General features: G+C 33.1%; 1 protein-coding gene across 1 annotated transcript; it reads right to left on the reverse strand.

The window, feature by feature from the left end:
• Window positions 1-38: 38 nt before the first annotated feature.
• LOC133332185 (uncharacterized) lies at window positions 39-746 on the reverse strand. Its single transcript, XM_061540569.1, has one exon. The coding sequence runs from the start codon at window positions 744-746 to the stop codon at window positions 39-41; it is 708 nt and encodes a 235-aa protein (XP_061396553.1).
• Between the last annotated feature and the right edge of the window lie 824 nt (window positions 747-1,570).

A 1,570-nucleotide genomic window follows, 5' to 3' on the forward strand; every position in this document is an offset into this window, starting at 1 on the left:
TTAAGTGGAATTTTAAATGTATTACTAAGTATATAAAATCAATTTGGTGAGTGAAACCCATCTTCATCATCATTTTCTTCATCATCAGAATCTTCCTCCTCCTCATCATCATCGCTTAACTCAACCTCAATTAATTTGCGCTCATGTTTGCCTTTCGATACCACTTGCTTTAAAAGATCATCAACGTCACCCATCGATTTCACCCGTATCTGTTTTGATTTTTCATCCTTCTTTGCAAAAACTTTCCCTCCATGTGTATAAATAAACTTGTACCCAACAGCTTTTAAGGATTTTGCGTGGTGAAAAACTTCCATTGTATCTTTAGATACAAAATCATTAATGTATACTGACTTTGTTTCTAGTTGTTCTCTCAATTTCTTCTTCTCCTGCATAAATTTCAACTTGGTTTTGTTGTTAACAAATTTAACAACAACAGTTTTTGGGCTTGCTTGGTTTTTCTTTTTCAAAAAATATGCATCTTCTACATCATCTTCGACAATCTTTGCTCCAATGGTATTTGCTACGGCAATAACAACATCAATGGGCTTAGTTTTATCATCAACTGTAATACCATTGATAACACAGTCATTGTGCAAACGTACTTCGTTTAAAAACGTTACCGTCGATTGCAACTTTTTCACGTCCTCTTTGAGAGTTGCATTCTCTTTTTTTAAGCATTTGATTGTTTTTGTATTTTTCTTCACACCTTTTAAAATGTCATCATACTGAGATGACATAAAACTCATTGTTTTTTTCAAGTCTCTCATCTCCATAAGAATAGCTTTTATATCTGCATTATCATTGTTACTCGGAGCGCAGTATTGACACTTGAAAGGGAGAGAGTCGTCTTTCCACAGTTTCTCCATTTCCACTTTATTCAGTTGAGTGCACTGAGAGTGGAGAGTTTTTTTGCATATATCGCATTCTAAGAAGTCGTCGTTTTCCAACACTTCAGTTTTACAATGCGAACACATAACTTTTTTCTTTTTATTTGCAAGACTTTTGCGTTGTTTTCCAGCCATACTTCAACACACTCAAATAAAAACACAGCCTCTGAAGATATTTCTTTATGTTTAAATTAACCGCTCAATGTTTTTGTATACAAAAATTATTTTTTTAAGGAGAGCACAATCAAATCACTGAAATGACGTCTATTCCGTATCAGGGTTGCCAACTTCTTCAAATACAAATAAGTGAACTATTCAAACAAGCCGCTGAACATCAAAAGTACTAAAGTGTAGGCAATTTTAAATGCTAATGTTTCAAAATTTTCTGAAATAACAATACTGATATTTCCAACGATGTTTCCAACCACACTGGAAATATATTATACTGCATCGACCTTTTGATGTAATGAATAATGGGATGGCTCATTATTATGAGGATATACTAAAAATACCGCCAATTCCATTGAGTATTTTGTAATACGTAACGCAATTTTAATGGAAATCTTCACTATAAAGGCAGGTCTCTGCATAAAAAATGATGCGCTGTGCAAGGTTGTAATTTGTACTATAAGGGTACTACTATAAGTACTAAAACGAACTAGATATTTTACCATTAGTATTAA

The sequence above is a fragment of the Musca vetustissima genome, unplaced genomic scaffold (assembly GCF_032173495.1).
Source record: "Musca vetustissima isolate MV318-11 ecotype Yass unplaced genomic scaffold, APGP_CSIRO_Mvet_v1 utg1054355, whole genome shotgun sequence".
Lineage (NCBI taxonomy): Eukaryota > Metazoa > Arthropoda > Insecta > Diptera > Muscidae > Musca > Musca vetustissima.